This window comes from Oxyura jamaicensis, chromosome 5, assembly GCF_011077185.1.
Source record: "Oxyura jamaicensis isolate SHBP4307 breed ruddy duck chromosome 5, BPBGC_Ojam_1.0, whole genome shotgun sequence".
NCBI lineage: Eukaryota > Metazoa > Chordata > Aves > Anseriformes > Anatidae > Oxyura > Oxyura jamaicensis.
Genome location: NC_048897.1, coordinates 10,779,488 through 10,797,948, shown reverse-complemented (window position 1 = coordinate 10,797,948; position 18,461 = coordinate 10,779,488). Strand labels below are relative to the sequence as shown.

Below are 18,461 nucleotides of genomic sequence, written 5' to 3'. Positions count from 1 at the left end.
AAGAAAAATAATTTTTAGAAGGAGGAGAAGAAGCCTCATTTTCTAACAGGTTGTAGAGCAGTTATTTCCATCCTACAAGGGTCTTCGGTATTGGATAATAGGGCCCCTGTCCTCCAACCATTATGGAAATGTATTTGCTGGATCTTCAGAAAGTATATGACTAATCAATGTTTCCTTGTTCATTATTATAGGATGTTATAGGAGGTGCATAAGCTATAAGCAGAAAGCCATACAATAAAAAATAAATAACAATGCATGAAAATAAATAAAGTACAACTATTCACTCTTTCTCTTAACACGAGAAATACAGGATAGCTAATGAAATTATCAGGCAGGAGATTTAAGAAAATCAAAAAGAAATGCTATTTTTATGCAGTGTGTAATAAAAATGTGAAACTTGTTCTTACATGATGTTGTGGATAACAAAAATACAAATGAGTTCAGTAAGTAATTAGACAAATTAATGGAGGAGAAGTCAATTAATGCTTATTAAATTCCAAATCAGAAAGTCCCCACGGTCTGACTTTTCAAATTTTGCATAGCGGCTTCTATACTATTCTGTTCCTTCAAAACAAACAAAAAACCTTAAATATCCACTACTGACCACTGTAGAAGTGGTCAGCTAAACCACTAGGAGGACTCAGCTAAACGGACTGTTGATCTTACCCAAAATTGCAGATGCCTTGTGAAAGAACATGAATTGCAGGTTTGGAGGCCTACCTGTGCAATATTTTCAGGTATAGCAAAGCAGTTTCAAGGAATGTCTACAGGTTTTTCATTGTGCCTGTGTTTTGTTTGTTTGTTTGTTTTACTATTTCCAAAAACTGGGATGCAATCATTTAGCAGGCTGCTTTCACCAGAAGAAAACTTTGAAAAATGTACCCACATAACAGCTTTTCAAGAGATCTCTAGTACATTTTTCTGTAAAATACACAGAAAATATAATTCATACATCTTTGTAACATTTAAATATGGACATACATTTATGTGCCTGAGGTAATATAAGATACATTAAATAATATGATGTAAATCATTAGCAAAGATGATCTGGATTTTATTTCTCTTTACATATAAGGTATTTGTGTCATCATTGTAGCTCTAATCCATATTCAGGTCTTCGTGCTTGGTGTGCAGTAATATGTAAATTACCTAGCCAGCTGCATTAAGCAGTGTTTGTTTATTCTATTTCTTTTGGCATAGCATATAACTGAATTTCTGCCAAAAATGTGGCTGCTTCAGGGAATACTGTTCAAGTAGAAGGAAGTTCTGAAAGGAAACGCACATCATAAGTCTTTACTGTGTGAAACAGTAAAATCAAAACAAACTTTCTGTTCATAAAAATATCTGTTTTAATGTAAAATAATGTGCTTGTAAAATACAATGAGCAAATTGAATCTTTTTAGAATGCTCTGTTTACATTAGCTTTGTAAACAAGAATACAATGCTGAGAGGCTGGTGATTTTTTTCATATGTGGGAAGGGTGACTAAAACTGGTGAAATGTGAAAATGGAAAGTTTAAGAAAAATTATTTTAAAACGGCATATTAATCTCCCCTAGCACATAGCATTTAAATGTGTTTAAATTTAGAAAGCGGTGAAGTTTAAGTGTTAAAAAAATTGCATTAATGATGCATAGAGCTATCTACTTATGCTGGCAGTCCTTTCAGTCTTCCAGTCTGACACTTCCTTTTTTATCCAGCCAGCTAATTTCCCCTCTTTTGTGAGGAGTAACTGTTTTCACACTAGTGCTTACCCAGCAAGCCTCCTCATTGTTTCATGGTTAATTATCTTCTTGAGCTTCACCTTCTCCAGAGAAGGGAGAAAGACTGGGCCTCCCCACAGCTCTAATGAAAGCTAGGTTTAGAGATGCACTGTGTGAATAAATGCAGCGTCTGATGTAGCAAAATAATAAATGAGTTCCTAAACTTATGGAGTCACAGCTCATCCAGCAGGTTTACTGAACAAAGCAGGAAGACACTTCATCTTAAAAATATTTTTTTATTTCTAAAAGTGGGGAGGAATATTGCTTTAGTGTTGAGCCAAATACTCTAAAGTTGTAATGTTAACAACATTTATGCTGATAACATTAATAGTAATAGCTCCGTGCCCCTCAGTTATTACACTGCTTTGTAGAGAGCACTCATTGGACTTTGTGACTCAACACCACTGAAAATAAGAAATGCAGATAGATTTAAATCTTCAGTTCATGTTCGAATGTGAGCCCAAGTTTAAACTGTATAACATTTAAAATAAACTTTCCTGTAATAGAAGAATGTTGAAGAAAGACAATAGTATTTTTGTACTAATGAAATACTCCCCATTGTAATTTTGTACTCAGCCAAACTAAGGCAGGCAATTATAAACCTCTCACCCTAACAAGAAATAGTTGTCCTTTACTTTGTCATCTTCTAAGTGAATTTCTATAAAGTATGCTTACATTAAATCATTTCTCAAGTGACCACAGCAAAATATATGTATAACACTGGTACTTCACACATTGCCCAGAATCCATTCAACATCCTGAATTAGATTGAAATTTCCAATCCTTGTTAGTTTTTCCAGCCAACTCCAGGGCTGAGTTGGCATCTGTCATGCACAGAGACGACTATAAACAACAGACACTTACCAGTGACAGAGACGAGAGAAAACAATCTGGAAGTTCAAGGGTGAGATGATTTTAGTGAAAAAGTTCTGTCTAGGGACCTCTTATACCTGGAGGTAAGGCCAGTATTTCTATTTTGCAACATCTGAAAAGCAGCTCTTCCTAGACAGAGGCTATGCAATGGCAAGGAGCAGTAGTGTTGTTGTAGTCTTGAGGTGCTTACTCTCTGCCACTTATTGACAGCAGCAGGGTTTAACTTAATGCTTGGAAATCCATAGGTAGGCACATGGTGGAAGCACTTATAATATGCAGCATTCTGCAAGCCTCTGACTTCACCATACTAGCTTATTGACTCCCCTCCAGTCAATATCCAAGTTTACAGATGGTGTATCAATGAAATCAAGAAGTACCTGAACTGAGATTACAAAGAAATCCTGTTGAAAATTTACATAGGGGAAAATAAAGGGTCAGTTGTCTTTGATGATATGAATTAAGCTAAATCTGGTAGTCTCTTAACTGCTTCAGGAAGAGGATAAACTTATGGGAGAGCCAGATATCCTTCCTGCAGTTCTTTTATTCATAAATAGTAGATAAAGTCTCCCTTTTGTATATACGAAAAGAATTTTTATTCAGAAATTCAGCCTCTCTTCTCCAGCTCTCAGTGAGAAAACTTTCTTTCTAGGTTTCTCCTAAGGTCAAGCTCCCAGGAGCTTATGTCCTGTCCTTTTGTACCTTATATCTATCTGTTTCTATGGTGATTCTCACTCTTTAGTGTTTCTCACAAACATTTATTTCTGCTGAAACAAAGCTCTTAAAAACTCTGTGATTTCAGGTGTCCTGATGTGCCCATTGCAGGTGGAGGATTACTACTGTGTCTACTGAGTGCTTTCATAGCATCCACTGAGTTCTGGTTTAACTGAGAGTAGTACACCATTAAAGGAATACCAGTTGCACTGTAAAAGCTATTAAATTGAAAATATCCTTAGCTAGTTTGCAGACCTCTGAACTATTACAAAGCCAAAACAATAATAATTTTATTATGCCAGTGTAACTTTGCCAGCACAGCTTAGTTCATTGGCTTGGGCACCTCTCCTACGAAGACAGGCTGAGGGAGTTGGGGTTGTTCAGCCTGGAGAAGAGAAGGCTCTGGGGAGGCCTTATAGTGGCCTTCCAGTGCTTAAAGGGGGCTACAGGATATAGCTGGGGAGGGACTCTTTGTCAGGGGGTGTAGTGATAGCACAAGAGGGAATGGCTTTAAACTGAAAGAGAGTAGGTTTAGATTAAATACAAGAAAGAAATTCTTTCCTATGAGGCACTGGAACAGGTTGCCCAGAGAACCATTCTATGATTCTGTGATCTGCGTGCAGAAAGTAACTGTTTTGCTGTGAATAAGGGCACAGTGAAAATGCACAGTGAAAAAATGTGCTGAAATTCTGGTGTGTAGACAAGCAATAGTTAAGCTCGTTTAAGCATCGTCAGTTCCTCAGATTTCCTATTTCTGGTGTTTTTTTTTTTTTTTTTTTTTTTTTATATATATGTATTTTTTGTCTTAACCACAAAGACTGATGACTGATCTTTGATTGGGCCAAATTCTGAGACTTGGCATGGATGAACTCTACCAACTTGCACGGGCATGTGTTTGAGGTAGAGTGCCAAGATTTGCTCTTTACTAAGCTAGGTATGCATGACAACATTTTGGGTTTGGGTCAAACTAGGAACGTTTTTCTAAGAGTTTCATAAAGCGCTTGTGTTGGATTCTTGCACAAAGAAAATCACATATTTTCTGAAGTAGGGGTGAGACCAAAATGACATTCAAGGGTGAAAAATCTTGTCATGTAACCTCTTGACAGATGAAAAGAAAACTACAAAGCAGCAAAAACAACAGTCAGTAAAATATGCCATGTAACTAGGCTTTCTCATCACACACACACAAAAAGTGGAGGAAAAAAAAAACACAAATACACAGCTTGGAATATAGGTCTGAGATTGTAAACCTATTTGGATGACAATATGATTCAACATAAAAATGTTACAGATATTCTACTGCTCCCTGGTAACATTGAAAGCATTCTTGAGCAAATAAGAATTGGAGATGTTAAAAAGCCACATGGGGATGCAGTAGCAAAAATGGAGGCCTCTGCTTCCCCAGAGGCTCCAAGATGAATGAGGTGTGGTGTGGTAGTAGTGATACTCTAAGAACAGCACAGGGACTAAATGTGTTGAGTCCCTGCTTTTGCGTTGGTTTGTGAAAGAAGTGAGTCTCTGAGGGCCTTCTGCTGACATGGCTCACCTTCTGTTCCAGCCTGGCTCTTCTGCACTGACTGTGGAGTAGTGGAGGGCCTGGAGCCCTTCACTCCTTTTGGCCATCTGGTTCTATGGGGAGTTTATCAAGAAAGCTAGAAGACTGTTGTAGGACTCGTGCAGGAAATAGTGACCTCAGAGTTTTAACTAACGTGGTCAAGAGACACTTAAAGAGCAGCAGACTGGCTAGTTTCTCTAACTTTTTAAAACACTTCTACTAGTAGGGTCTTTTAGATTACAGATGAGCTTCTCGTTAAAATGTCACTGAAATTACTCAGTCTGTTGATTTAGAAGAAGCACCCGCAAAACCTGTATAATGATAAAGAAAATTATCAGTTTTAAAACCTGTATATGACAAGGCAAACCTCTAGACTTTTATTTCAGAGCACTATAAGAGAAATCCAAATGTCATCATGGAGACAGTGATCAGCAGCGGAATCTCTTGCTCCCATAAGACGCGGCCTGTGCTGAGACCCTTGCAGGTGGCACCTGTCACAGCAGAGAGCAGAGGTGATGTCAGTGTCCTTCCTGTTGTACAGCAATCTGTACACACAACCACACACAAAGGAACCTGGAAATCCCTGTAAGCACCCATAATGCCCAACAGGAAAGGAAAAGCTCTGCATGTGCAGAATTTAGTATATTATTTCATTGAGGGAGGCAATGATAATTGTAAAATGAAGCACGAGGAAATAAAAACACAGATTTGTATTCTTATTTTCTCAGCAAAGAAACGTATTATCATATTTCAATTGTAGTTATAACAAGTATGTATGTTAGTGATTAGTTTCTATAGTGCTCTTAATAAATATACTGGTTTCTCTAGTGATCTGTAGCAAAGCAAACTGCTTTCATATATTTTAAGGCCATACTGTAATGTGCAGGTCACTTCAGTATAATGCACATTGCATATTATGCATATATTGATACATATTAAATTATTGGTGTTGGGAAATGGAGACAGTTTTCTTGTTGGCTATAATATAGAGAACCGCATTTAGAAAATGAACTTAAGTAAAGCAGAAGTGAAGTGGGTACTGTACATATGACTATTTCCCTCAGCAGAAGTACTTGGCATGCTTGCGTTTTTCAAAACACAAAATCATGTTTGTCTTCCTTCACTGTGCACACATTCCTGGAGATGGGGGATGGTTTTCTTTCTTTCTTTTTCCCCTGGCCCCTAAGTGCAGTTGAGTTTGGATAATTTGTCCACAGCAACTGAAGGATATGTTGCAGAGGAGGGAGGAACAGAGTTTGTATTTATTATTCTAAAAGCTCCTTTTTTTTCATGTTAATTTCTTTAAAAATATATAATGGTACGTAGGGGTTACATTACAGGCCTGTTTCACCAACACAAAGTATCTGTACTGGAGTAGCACATGCAAATGAGGCCGAAACAGAGAATCATTGTTTAATAAAATTTGCTGCAGAAAAAGCAAAACTATCTGGGTTTTAAAAAGGAAACAAATGGGAAAAATGCATTTTTAAGACCTTAAGAAAAAGTCTTAAGAGCACTGTGATTGAGGAAATATCTTTATATGATAACAATTTTATTTCTTCCCATTAACATATTCAGCAGATTAACTGTTTAACTACTAGATATCTGCCCTACAAGCATTTAAGTGCACACCTAACTTTGCTCACATGAGTTATCCCACTGAAATGGGACTACTACCCTAAGCAAATAGTTCAGGGTTCAAACAGGAAACAGCCGGATTCCTTAAAGCAACACTTTAAATACAGTAGAATTAATTCTACCTTTAACTTTTCTGAGTCTTTAATTTTTTTATTGTTTTAATTACATTAGAAATGTTTTGGGCAGCAATAAATACTTCTTAAGTGTTGTTTATCTAGTGATAAAAACAGGAATATACATAATACTATGCTTCTCCTTGTTGTTTTATATTGTTGTTTTTTGTTTGCTTGGTCAAGACTTTTTACATCCTCTTACTCTGAACCATGTGGCCATTGCCATTTACTCTAGAAGTAGTTGTGTTTAGTGACTTTAGTATGATAAGGTTTACTATATGAAGATAGCCATTGTTAGAAAGATGTTATATGCATGCATATACACACACATATGCTTGCTGAAGTCCATGGCAGGAACACTCAGAGACCAAATTTAACCAAAGGTACAATTCAGTAAGGCAAAATGAGCTTTCTTTGGATACCAGCAGTTGTAACTGATTGCACTAAATTTACTTAGTGCGTTTGGGAATTCAGAAACATCATTTATATATGTGCAAGTGTGTGTGTTTATAAACATGAACACCCACACATATATTACTATTGTGGTAACTCTAGTCCTCCATCATCTTACTTGTGCTCTGAGTAGCCTGACAGGGAGACCTCTGATGTGATAACAGTTGTCCATGGAGATTGGTACTGTTAGTGCAAACATAGGCTGGAATGACAACACCTTCAGTTTTTAAAGCCAGAGCTTTATTCAAAAGCCTGCCGGGTGCTGCTCTCTCCAACAGTCACTGCAATGTCTGAATGCTCTTTTTTGTTTGAGCAGCTTGCTAAATATTGTAAAAAAGAAAGGGAAAAATGTATACCTCTGCTAAAAATGCCAAATACAAGATGTTTGTGTGACTTAGGCTGGGTGATCTGTTTCAGACAAAGTTAAAACTTGGTCTGTACTTGGTAAGGGCTGCCAATGTAGCTGATAACCACTGAAGTTGTACTGGTAGGTCTCTTCATGGAAGATGATGCTTATAAGAAAGGTAGTAATTTAATAATATCAATTCAGACAATTCCTTGGACAGAGAAAGCTGTGCTGGTAAAATGACCATGTCTACATAAAAGCCTTTGGAAGTGACAATAACTTTGACAATAAGAAAAAAAAAATAATTAAATTCTCTATCATCATAGCTGTCTGTAAAACTTCTGAATATACACAAGACCTCAGAAAAGCATGTGCATTTGAAGGATAAAAACTAGGCTTTGAAGTAAGAAGTACTCAGTGAAGATGAATGGGGTGAGGTCACAACTCTACATGTTTTATTGTTTCAGTCCATCTGACCTGCAGAACAAACAAGGCAGCCAAGTGCTGATTTACAGGGGGAAGGTTATCTTCCTGACCAATAAGGACCAAATGTTTTGTTTTTGAAAAACAAAATCAGACTCTATGGAACATAAAATCCTTGGAACCTGCTGCTGATTTCCTGCCTTCGGGAATTCTTTCTGCAGCTGGCAGAAGCTTAAAACAGTAAAACTGTGCAGTTTAGGAAGCTTTTCACAGCAATATCTTCCTAATGCTAATTGCGACAGAGTCGTAAAACATACCACAGTGAAAATGAGTTATTTTAGCTGGTTTCATGTTTAATCTAACAGGCTTTCAAACTAACTTAATGTAATTATCATCATTCTCTTGCACCATTTTTTTAGGTGCGGGTTGGTAAGGGGATGAAAACATGGTAAACTGGCAAATCCAAACATGGACTGCTGAACTCTGCAGTGTACAGCACTGCTCTGGTAGCCTTAGTTGTCCAACATTTTTTTTTTTTTTTTTTCATAGAGTTTAAAATCTAAGCTACCTCTAGTCAGTATCTCAGAGGGAGAAAAAAACAAAAGAAAAAAAAAGACTCTAATGAATTTATTCTTTAAAAGTTTTGGAGTATGTAGATCCACAAAGAGCTTTCAACATTAGACATGACTGATTTTCAAAATCCCAAAAGCCTTCTAACCTGCCAAGGAGGGAACATTTCCTTGGCACACGAATTTCTGCCCACAGTTATTTGTGATATCTTAATGCAGCTGCACTGCACAAGGACCTACCTTACAACAAAGCTTGATGGAGCATGAGGATACAGATTTATCTTAAATGAAGGTCTCATTTTATCAAATATGTTAATTATCATATCACTCTGCTGAATGGTGGATAGCTACTCTGCCTGTTTTGGAACAAATCATTCTTTTCCTTATGCCGTTTGAGTGTTTTAGCCTGGACATACAACATTAGGATACCCTTGTGTCTTCCATAGAAATAGTGGCACTAATATCCGTAATTATATAGACACTGAAGGATGGATTTGGAGCTATTTATGCCTCTTGCCAGTCAGATGTGTTGACCACTGCACTGTGGGTTAAAACTCTCCTCGTCTGTCTAATTTTTAGTAGTTTTATGCATAATTAAATAGCATAAGTAGGCTTCTTTTCAGACCAGCTTATAGCTAGGACTTCTCTTAGGAAAATGGGAACCAGTCTAACAAACTGTCCCACATCCAAAATCAGTGTCCTAACTATTGAGCTGTTGGAGATTATCTTATGATTCCTCTTGAAAGAGGTGAGCAGGCTTTAGTTCCTTCTTCAAAGGAGCTCACAGCTGAGAATTCCAGTCAGACATACGTGCCTTCCTCAGCTCACTTAACCTTGGCTGAGTCTTTATGAATCTAAGTCTGCAACCAAGTTGCTTACAACTGCTCATTTGACTACAGCTTCACTTTATCTGCTTGTATTTCAGTAACTTAGTAAGTTTGTTGTGATTTAGATTGCTGTTTGGCATGCAGTCAGTTCTGTATTTGGAAAACAAAACTTGCTCCAAGAAAGCTTGAGAGAGATCATTGTTGAAAGTTTTTTTTTTTTTTAAAGTGTTTGTTTTTCTGGATACAGTGGTCACTGTTCAGCTGTTAAGAAAATTTAAATTAAACAATTCTACATTAGTTAGCAGTCCTATTGCAAGACTTACTGTATAAGCAAAGTCTTCCCTAAAATGGAAGGGTCTCAATAAATAGAAAAATTAAGAGAAATTAATTTGATCTCACAGAACAAGCCCCAAAATCAGCAACCACTTCTGTCCTACTTTGAGGATTTTAAGGTGAGTCAGTGCTGTTGGCCATTTGACACATCACATTTCAGTGAGAGGAGTTGTCAAGGTGCTCTTTCTCTCCCACAGGTGTTTCTAGAAGTAACAATACTTGAGGCTACGTGTTCTGAGCCCATAATAGCCCCCTGGAAAGCTACAAAAGTCTTAAAAAAATCAAACTACGTTTAGCTCAATTATTTATTAGCCCTTTCCCAGAGAACAGTGTCAGCACAGACAATATTTGAAATTCATGTAGTATTTGATTAGACTGATTGATCTCACAGCTGAAGATATTAACATTCATTAGTGTTACTTACTGGTCATTAGTACTGCCTTTATTATCAAGTAAAGAATAAACAGAAATTCTAATAAAAATTCATCAAGTCTAGTGATATCCAGTGCATTAGATTAGTTGTTTTAAGGCTGACTGCACAAAAGTTTGTTATAAACATTTTTTAAAAACTTTAGCAAAACATTTATATCTTAGCTCTTTTAAACTTAAGCAGTCTAAGAGATATTCTCATTTATCCAACATAATAAACACCTATCATCATGTTTTTATTAGAACACTTCTGTGTGATTCTGCAGAATGGTTAATGCTTGTTATAAAAAGACTAACCACAATTAATCTCTGTTAAAGTAAAGTCAAATTTTGGTATTATATTTTAGTGTAAAATAAAAAATAAGAAAAATAAGAAATTATGCAGAATTTAATAGGTTTCATTTTAATTGATCATTTAAATGGTACACAATACATGACAAAAGTAAAAGCCTATTAATGATCATTGTTCCAAAAATGCACTTTACTCCCATTAACTTAGTTATATGATTTCAATGTAAGCACTTTTAAAGTAGAGCTGTAAATATTTTTAATCTCTGATTTTTTAATTATTTTTACAGGAGTCTCTGAACGTTATTGATGCCAGTTTGATGGATCTAAATGGTCCAAGTGAAGATGCACTAGAATGGGATGAAACTGACATAAGTAATAAGCTGATAAGTGTTCATGAAGATTTAAGTGATCCAGATCAGGAGGTGAAGAAGGATGATCTAAGCCCGAAAACTGCTTCAGGAGAATGTGGTGACAATGACGTGAATGAAGACGAAAGTATCAGTGATCGTGGAAGTCCTCTTTATTGTCCCACCATTACTTCCCCTCCAAATCCTCACATCTATCAGGTCTATAGTCTTCATAATATTGAATTATCAGAAAAAAAACACATGCCTTTCTTGAAAAAAACATCCAAACTCTCCAGTGTAACACAGTCTAATATTTTAAACAAAAGTCTTAGTAAAGACTCTTCATTTTCATCTACCAAATCCTTGCCAGACCTAATAGGGGGGACAACACTGGCAAAAACGTATAACTATATGTACCAAAGTGGAAACATAAGCAGGCATTCTGAGAGCGAGAGTGGGATAGTGAGTGAATGTGATACAGAAACTACAAATAATTCAGAAATTTTTTTGTTAAATGATATTGAAAGCACTCAGAGTAATCCTGAAATTGGGCATGCAGAAACTCAAATGGATGGCATAATTGATGTAATAAAACAAAAAATAAAGCAAAATGAAGAAGACCATGTTAGTCTCTCAGATGATTGCCAGTTGGCACCTTCTGGATGTTGTGGAAGTGAAATTGATGAGGACTTGGACAGTGTTACCGTGTGTAAACCTGTTTGTCTAGAAGAACTGCAAGGAAAACGTGATGTGTTTACATTTTATGATTACTCATATCTTCAAGGCTCCAAATTCAAATTACCAGTGATAATGAAACAATCACAACTTGAAAAGACACACACAGAGGGTGCTCTGTTTCATGGCTTTTGTTTTGATAAAATACCTGGTAAATCTGAACATAAGCCTGGAGAGTCACAACCAGATGGGTTTATTCATGACCATAGTCTGGCAAGTATCCCTGGAGGATCAGATCCCAGTTCTTGCAAGTCTGCAGAAACAGTAAGAAAATTAGCTGTTACAGAGAATACGAGACAGATTTCGACTTTGTCTCGCAGTTCTTCATTAGAATCACTGTCTGTAGTAGGTGATTTGTTCAGCTCAGGTATTTTTAAAAGTGGAGATGGTCTTCAACGCAGCACCTCTTTGGAGAGCTGGCTGACTTCCTATAAAAGCAACGAAGATCTTTTTAGTCATCACGGTTCAGGAGACATAAGTGCAAGCAGTGATTCTGTTGGAGAGCTCAGCAAAAGGACATTAGATCTTTTGAATCGTTTAGAGAATATCCAGAGTCCATTAGATCAAAAGATAAAGCGCAGCATCTCTGATATAACGCTCCAAAGTAGCTCTCAAAAAATGTCTTTTACTGGACAGCTGTCTGTAGATATTGCATCCTCGGTCAATGAAGACTCAGCAGCTTCTCTCACTGAACTCAGCAGCAGTGAGGATCTTTCTCTCTGCTCTGAAGACATTGTACTGCATAGAAATAAAATACCAGATTCAAATGCATCATTTAGAAAACATCTTAATAGATCTGTAGCTGATGAGAGCGATGTCAATGTCAGCATGATTGTTAATGTCTCCTGCACTTCTGCTTGTACTGATGATGAAGATGACAGTGATTTGCTTTCAAGTTCCACCCTTACCTTAACTGAGGAAGAGCTAGGTATCAAAGATGAAGATGATGACTCCAGTATAGCAACTGATGAGGATATTTATGAAGAATGCAATTTAATTTCAGGACTTGATTATATAAAAAATGAACTCCAAACTTGGATTAGACCAAAATTTTCTTTGACAAGGGAGAAGAGAAAAAGTAACCCCAGTGATGAAATTCAGCACAGTAAAGAAGTTAGTAATGAGACATCAAAAGCCACGGATACATTGAGCATTGAAACACTTTTGAATGGTTCAGTACAGAAAATATCAGAAAATAATGGCAACAGTAAGAATGTATCACGTGATCATGAAAAGGGGACAAAGGTTCACTTAAGGAAAGATATCTCTCAGGTTGTGAAGGATCAGCTTGTGGATGATATGGAGAATGGCAATGTTGAAAATACTCTTGGCAGTGAAAAGGAAGGGCTTGTGAGAACATCAGCAACTTCCAGAACTCATACATCACTTGATGTTACAGAAGCTGAAAATGAATGTTGTGTCTGTGAAGCATTTACAGACAGTTCAGATGATTCACATATGGATGGCAAGGAGACTGCTCTGTTGTCAGATGGATCCAGAAACCCTCCAAAAGAATGTCAAAGTCATCTTCAGTCTGATTGTCATGGTGTTGCTTACTCTCCCGCTAAAAAACCTTGTCTTGAATCTTCCTCAGAAACAAACTGTGTAGACACACAAGCATCCCTACCTGATGGTCAACAACACAGAATAAGCACTACTGAAAAATCTACTGATTGCTGTGCAGCCTTGAAATCCAATGAAACTGAACATGAGTCCTCAGCCAGTGGTCTTGATTCATGCTGTAACTGTGAATCTGCTGCTTTTGATAAAAGAAACTTGGAAGATGGCTCAGTACACAACTTTGTGATGGAGATAATAGACATGGCATCAACAGCTTTGAAAAGTAAGTCACAACCTGAATGTGAATCATCTGCTCCAGCTTCATTAACACAGATCAAGGAAAAAGTGTTAGAACACTCTCACAGACCCATCCAGCTAAGAAAAGGGGACTTCTATTCTTATCTTTCACTTTCTTCTCATGATAGTGACTGTGGAGAGGTAATCAAATACATAGAGGAAAAGAGCAGCACTCCTGTGCCACTGGACTTCACAGATGAGAGAGAAAATATTGAATGTTTTTTTGAAGCTTGCCCTGAAGAAGAGCGTGTTGAACAGCAGCAATCTGTTTCTAATGGTACTACCGAAGCACGAGTTGAACAGCAGCAACCTATTTCTAACATCATTTCTGAAATAACTCCAGAGTCACCAGGCAAACTGACTCTAGAGTCAGTAGGAAGAGTTAAAACTTCTTCAGAAGATAGGCATTTATCTTTTTTGTGTGATGATGACATTAATATAAATGTCCCCAGTCCTAACAAACAAAATGCATCAAATGATTTGAAAAATGCTGATGATGAGTTGATGATTTCAGACTGGAAAAGCGAAGGTTTGGAAAAGAATTCTCCAGAGCTTAGCAGTAAGAAGAGTACTATAGGAAAATCATGTGGAATCAAAGAGCCCAAAGGATGTGTTGCTGCTTCTGAAGAGGCTTCAGCCATAGAGTTTCAGTTAAAGCCCAGCCATTCACAGAATAAAGAGGTTTTGCACCAAAACACTAAAACTCTTACTTGTGAGGAAACTCTCCTGACTCTTCATAAGGAAAGACACATTAATATGCACAGATAGAATGTAACCCTCTCCAGGCATATACATTATCCTAAAAACAGGTATGTACTTTACAATATACAAGTTGCACTTTTTTTTTTTCATTTCTTGCCCTTTTTTTTTTTTTTTTTTTTTTTTAAAAAACAGTTTTATACAATGAAAGGAGATGAATCACCATCTAGGGTTTCTGTTTTATGGTAGTACTATATCATTTGTTTTAGTTACACTGAAATCCTCTAAAATCCTGCATTACATGCCACTAGTCAACAAACACAGTGAATAGTAGCTGCTCCTTGTCCTTTGGCTTTGCACTGACTGGAGCTGCTCTCTTCTGGAATCTTCAAATCTGTTATTTTGCAGAACTTGGGAATCCTTCAAAAGTAGTATTTCTATATCACCTCCTCTTCCTTTATCAACTGAGCTGTGGAACCAGAAACCAGCTCTACTCATTCATCCCCTTCTCCACAGACAGCTGACCTTATGAGGTATTCACATGTGCTTGATGAATCTGAACTTCTGGTTTTACATGGATTTTGAGTGACCAGTGAGTTGGAATTCTAAAATATTTACAGACAATCCATGAAGAATGGCTAAGCAAACTGGAAAATAAGTAGAGAGAGAATGTCATCTCTTGGTGTCAGCTTACCATGACTTATGTTCAGTGAGCCATCATTAGTATTAGGCTAAAAGTTGAGGTAACCAAAATAAGAAATCTTTGAAACATCAGTGAAGAGTATAATGTGAAGGTAATGTAGAACAAAGACCCAAACACCAAAGCAAATGGAAAGTGTTAGCCACACAGCAGTACTGAAAGCTTTGGTTCTATTTTGTGGTAAGCATTTTGAAACATAAGATGTTTGAACCTAAGTTGAAAATTTGGCTCTGATCTCTTCCAAAGTTTTGGAGTGGTTCAGATCTGGAGTTTCTGATGTCACATGAATGTCTAACAATAAGCTGCATATTTAACAACAAGAGATCTACAAAGCAACTTCTGGATCAGATCCGATAGAGCTATTGTTCTGAGTCTCACAAGTTTGGTGAGCCAAAAGCCAACATAGCTGTGCAGTGGTCTTCCATTGGTCTTTGGAAACACTCATCCAGTAGACCAGACCCAGCATGGCAATTCCAAATGCCACTCCAATTCCAAATGCTGCTGCTTATCAGAAGTTGTAGAAGGGGAGTTTCCAATAAGGCACAAGGTTAAGCACTGGAAAAGGTCACCCAGGCTAGTTCTAAAATTTCCATCCTTGGAGGTTTTCAAAATTAACATGGACGTGTCCTTGAATAATCTGATCTACTTTTGAAGATAGCCTTACTTTGAGCAGGAGGTTGGACCAGATGACATTCAAATTTCCCCTCCCAACTAAGTTATTCTATGATTCCATGATACTACTAGGAGAAAAGGACATTATTCGTCATTGAAACCACTAGTACACACTTATTGCAACCTGTATAGCTATAGCAGAGGATCTGAGCCTATTTATACAAAATAGATTGCTTTGCTACGGTTGGATATTTAACTTCAGCATTTCCTGATTTTGCTGTATTATACTATTATGCTTTGGGGTTTTCTTTTGCACATTTTGGTGTTTTACCCACCATTCACATATTCACATATGTATAAATACATCTAGCAAAATCTTTAGGTTATGGCAGCAAAAGTCTACACCTTGCCACTATCTCTTTCAGACAGAAAATCTATTTGAATAGTGCATTATCTTGGAACTGTCATAGCAGCGAGGATATTTCTTGAATGGCTTTGAAATGGGCTTTCCTGACCTGCTGATTGCCAGTTAGGTTAATACCTGGACACATCCAAACAACTGGAGAAGCAAAGGAAATCAACTGGGAATTACAAAACTGATAAATGATACTACATATTCTAGGATTACATTCAAAAGATCATGTGTATACATAGGCCTCTATATGGAAGTTGAAATGATGACTAAAGTATGAGGTTGATAAGTGATGATTATGTAAACATAAACTTTTCCTAAATTACTGTTTTATTAATTTTCTTACATTTTTCCCCACTCAATAATATTAATTCGAGGAAGAATACTTACTGCGTGTGATTTTCTTCTTGTTCGTGTTCTTTCACTGATGAAGACAATAACATACCTTTTTGCTTCATTGAAAGTACTTTTCCTCTGAGGATCTCAAAATACTGTATAAACTTCCCCTCAATCGTCAGAACCTCACAGTTACTTACATGGTAGCCAGCTGTGTTTTTCATAAGACTGGAATGTGACAACATGCAGTTAACAAGGCATAAGGACAAAGATTGGACATAGAGGATTTTAATACATGCCCTGCAATGCAATGAAATGTAATGCAGAGCCTGTATACAACAATTTGATAGGATTATATTAAAACTATAACATTTAACGTAACAAAAAGTTAATTTTTGACTCGATGTTGAAAAATAATTTTAAGGTAACAAAGCCCTTCACACTACATTCCACTTTTTAAATATAAGAAGATACGTTGTTTCTTAACAGATATGTATAGCGTTGCTTCCATGGAAATTAGGTACTGTATTATTCCCAGCAGTAAAGCCCTAGGATACATATAGTGTGTCTCAGGCACATCAAAAAAGGAATATATGAGCTGCTAGATTTGGTTTCAGTCAAGTCTGAGCTCCCTTCCCCCATTCACAAGCTTGGTGCTTTAACTTCATCTCTCATGCTATGGGGAATGAATTACAGAAGCAATCTATCCTAATTTGTTAACTTATTCAAATAACAGTTATTATACTTAACTATGCTAAAGATTATCTTTTTGGTGGCAGATTGTTTATTTTTTGATGAGGCTAATTACTGATTTTCTAAAGGTAATTTACATTTATTACTAATACATCTTTTAAAATGTGACAGATAAATGTTGTTCCCATAAGTGTATTATGAAAAAAGTTACTATTTAAAAACACATTATTTAATTTGAAAGATAAATGGCAAACACCATTATTTTTCCTGTAGCACCTGTGCTGTAAGCTCATTTAAATGTGTAATTCCATGTGTAGCTGTAATACTTAGAGAAAAATAATCTATAGTATATGTGTATCTTAAAAGCATACTAAGATTTCAAAGCTGAAAAAAAGCATAGTTTCAAATGTAGTTTTATTTTATACTATTTTAGTATGTGCTTTGGATGTACAGGAGAATAAAAGAGTGAGGAGAATATTTCTGCAAGTGTATGTAAGTTGCAATCCTATTATTTATCAGTGTGCTACAAGAAATGACCATTGTGTTAAAATAATAGCAATTCTATAAGTAGGCTCAAAAATATATGTCAGCACTGACTCATCTCTCATATGAGCCAACACAGAGTTCTTTAACAGAGGTGCTCATAAAACTGCTGATTTTGTTTCTTAAGTAGGGGACAGCTCGAAGGAACTATTTTTCTGTATATGAGCTCATGCAATCTTCTGCTGTCACTGTGACCCATGACTCACCAAAGGGATGGGAATTCTTAGTCACATATTCAATATGCATAGAGATCAATACATTGAGGAGGTTTATCTGGTGTGTCTGGAGTCATTTCTAGAAAATATACTTCTGTGTGTTATCTGTTAGTGCTTACAAGTAAGTCACAAAAGCTATTTCCTTCCTTTTGTACAGAATCTGTAATATAAACTTAAGTATTAACTTAATTTGGAAAAAAATATTTTGTTTGGGCTTAAGAAAAATAAATCTGACAGTGCTGCAATGTTGGCCAGAATGTCCTGCCACTTACGATACCCAGAGAAGCCCAGGAGAGAGGGATGGCTCTGTGGCTGATGCCCAGGACTGGTACTCAGAAGCCTGGCTTCTATTTCCTGCTCAGCAATGGATGTTTTTGTATGACTTATTCCTTCCCTGCCTCAGTTTTGTTAGCAGTAAAATAATGAGAATAATGATTGATGGGACCTGTGAAACATGATTCATTCACTGAAAAGTGTTTTGAGATCCACAGATAAAACATGATACAGAAATGCAAAGTACTGTTAGTTAATTATTCATTACTGGAGAGAAATAACATAGAGGTTTACAGAATAACTCGTATGTAATAATTTACTTTTAGAAAATGGAACTACAAGAGTAATCTAAATTTATGCTTATTTTTTTTCTTACAATTTTTATAGGGAGATGGATAGAACAATGTTTCTTTATAGAATTTAAAATGCTCTGACTTTTTAGCTCCTTACTGTGGTAGCTGACTTCTTTAAAAGAATTAAATAAACAGATAATCTTTTATTATCTGTGAATTACATATTTTTTGAAAAACCTGACATAATCCACCAGTGAGACTTTTCTTACTATAGATACATAAAACTCCTGCCGGAGTTGTAGAAACATTTTGATACGATCTTTCCCTTTATTCACATCAGTTCTTCCCTGATTTCTAAACAAACTGTTGAGCTTTTCATTTTTTTTCCTGTAAGTGTATTACTTCTATTAACGGGGGGCTTTAG

The 18,461-nt window shown here is 36.4% G+C and overlaps 1 protein-coding gene across 6 annotated transcripts in view; it reads left to right on the top strand.

The window, feature by feature from the left end:
• AKAP6 (A-kinase anchoring protein 6) overlaps positions 1–18,461 on the top strand; it is a 273,748-nt gene that overhangs the window by 248,513 nt on the left and 6,774 nt on the right. For 3 of the 6 annotated variants that reach the window (XM_035328142.1, XM_035328137.1, XM_035328139.1), the window contains one exon: positions 10,610–14,070. In XM_035328142.1, the coding sequence (XP_035184033.1) occupies positions 10,610–14,029 (3,420 nt within the window). In that variant the 3' untranslated portion in view covers positions 14,030–14,070. Of the gene's footprint in view, positions 1–10,609; positions 14,071–14,155; positions 18,247–18,461 lie in introns of those variants that run through there. The other 3 variants (XM_035328141.1, XM_035328140.1, XM_035328138.1) reach the window with 3 other exon arrangements.